This window comes from Corylus avellana, chromosome ca3 (assembly GCF_901000735.1).
Source record: "Corylus avellana chromosome ca3, CavTom2PMs-1.0".
Lineage (NCBI taxonomy): Eukaryota > Viridiplantae > Streptophyta > Magnoliopsida > Fagales > Betulaceae > Corylus > Corylus avellana.
Genome location: NC_081543.1, coordinates 954,420 through 955,992, shown reverse-complemented (window position 1 = coordinate 955,992; position 1,573 = coordinate 954,420). Strand labels below are relative to the sequence as shown.

The following is a 1,573-nucleotide window of genomic DNA, read 5'->3' as shown; positions in this document are numbered from 1 at the left end:
GGTGTCATACATTGATGATGCCATACAAGGTGAAATCATATAATAAAATAATTCAAATGAACTTAAGACAAGTCAAAAGTAGCTTCAATTCATCCGTAAGCAGAGCCAAAAAATAAAGAAACAAGCACTCAATGTTGACCCGAGAATACTATAGACCTCCTTAGAGGCCCCATCGCAGGCTTACCACCCGGTACATTATAAATCTGGCACATATTTGATACCACAGTAATGCCTATGCTCAAAACTTTTTATCTCTTCTAAAATACAGGCATTATATGCTCCTTTCACTCCATTCACTCTTCCTTTCATAATCAGGTTATGTAAAACAACAAACTCACTCGGGACAAATCATGCTTTCCCAAACACATTTATCTGTTCAATCCTCAAGTAGAATATCAACTTTCTTCTAGTATTAATTCACTAATTACATTTTTAAATTAGTCTTAGATCCCTACAGGAAATCTAAGTTCAAAGCATCTTACATCCCTCATTTTTAGATGAAATTGAATTTCGCGAAACCGTGTGAGCAATTGGGTTAACAGTTTACTCTAATTTGGTTCAACAGAAAAATCCCTTGGTATGAGTAAAAAGCACTACAAGATGCGCATGAATATTTCATTTACACTAAGAGAAGAAATCAATGCTGTTGTCTAAGCCAACACAAATTACCAAATCAAGCCCACTTCAGCATAATAAAGTCAACATCAACATCAACATGATTTTCTTTTCCTTCAATTCCTCAGCAACCTAAAAAGGAAATGCACTAAAGACACAGAAAGTAACAGAGGATTACCAGAAGACGAATCCCAGTCGCTACGAGAACTTCCCTCGTAGTCACCAGCTTTCCAGAATTGCTTGCACGAGCTCTGCCAAGTTGAGGCGAGAGTCGCGTCCGATTGCCGGCGCGTGAGCGCCATACCCGCTGCTGCAGGAAGCGCTTGGAGGAATCCCGTAGGCAGAACCACCCCCAACTCTTTCAGCACCCTCTCCTTTGAAACCCTCGCTTTCTTCCTCGAAACGGCGTCGTTTTCGTCGTCCGAGTCGGAGTCGGAGTCGGAGTCGCTGAGTTCGATCACCGAGAGCGGTTCCCTCGCAACGTCGTCGTTTCTTCTCCCCCGCTCCGCCGCACTCCAAGGCGCCACCAACTCTTGCTTTACACAAGCGTCCATAGCGCTTTTTCAAGAACTGAAACAAAAAGAAAGAGAGAAAGCGAGAGAGACAAAGAGAGATTCAGAGGCTTTCTTGCATGCGAGAGATTCAAGTAACCCAAACTCCCTTCTGCCTCCTGGTTATTATAAAGCGAGCTTTCCAGAAAAAAGTGACGCCAAAACTGTCCCACGCTGTCTGCAAGTGCACGTTAACACCCGTACGGACAAGCTATGTGCACCGTCAGATCAAATGGTTTCGTTTGGGATTCGCGAAATCACCCGAACTTTTTCCTCCTCAACGTGAACTCGTGATTCGAATTATAATACAGTACATGTATTAAATTCAATTTAGCGGTTAACGTAAGCCTAAGTACACCTGTCAACCACAATATTATCTGAGATTACTCCATTAATATTATCCAGAT

At 42.3% G+C, this 1,573-nt stretch overlaps 1 protein-coding gene across 1 annotated transcript in view; it reads right to left on the bottom strand.

Annotated features, from left to right (window-relative positions):
• Positions 1–1,302, bottom strand: part of LOC132175439 (protein MICRORCHIDIA 7-like) — a 9,118-nt gene extending 7,816 nt beyond the window's left edge. The window contains exon 1 of the mRNA XM_059587390.1: positions 794–1,302. Coding sequence (XP_059443373.1) covers positions 794–1,169 — 376 coding nt within the window. The 5' untranslated portion in view covers positions 1,170–1,302. The remainder of the gene's footprint in view (positions 1–793) is intronic.
• Between the last annotated feature and the right edge of the window lie 271 nt (positions 1,303–1,573).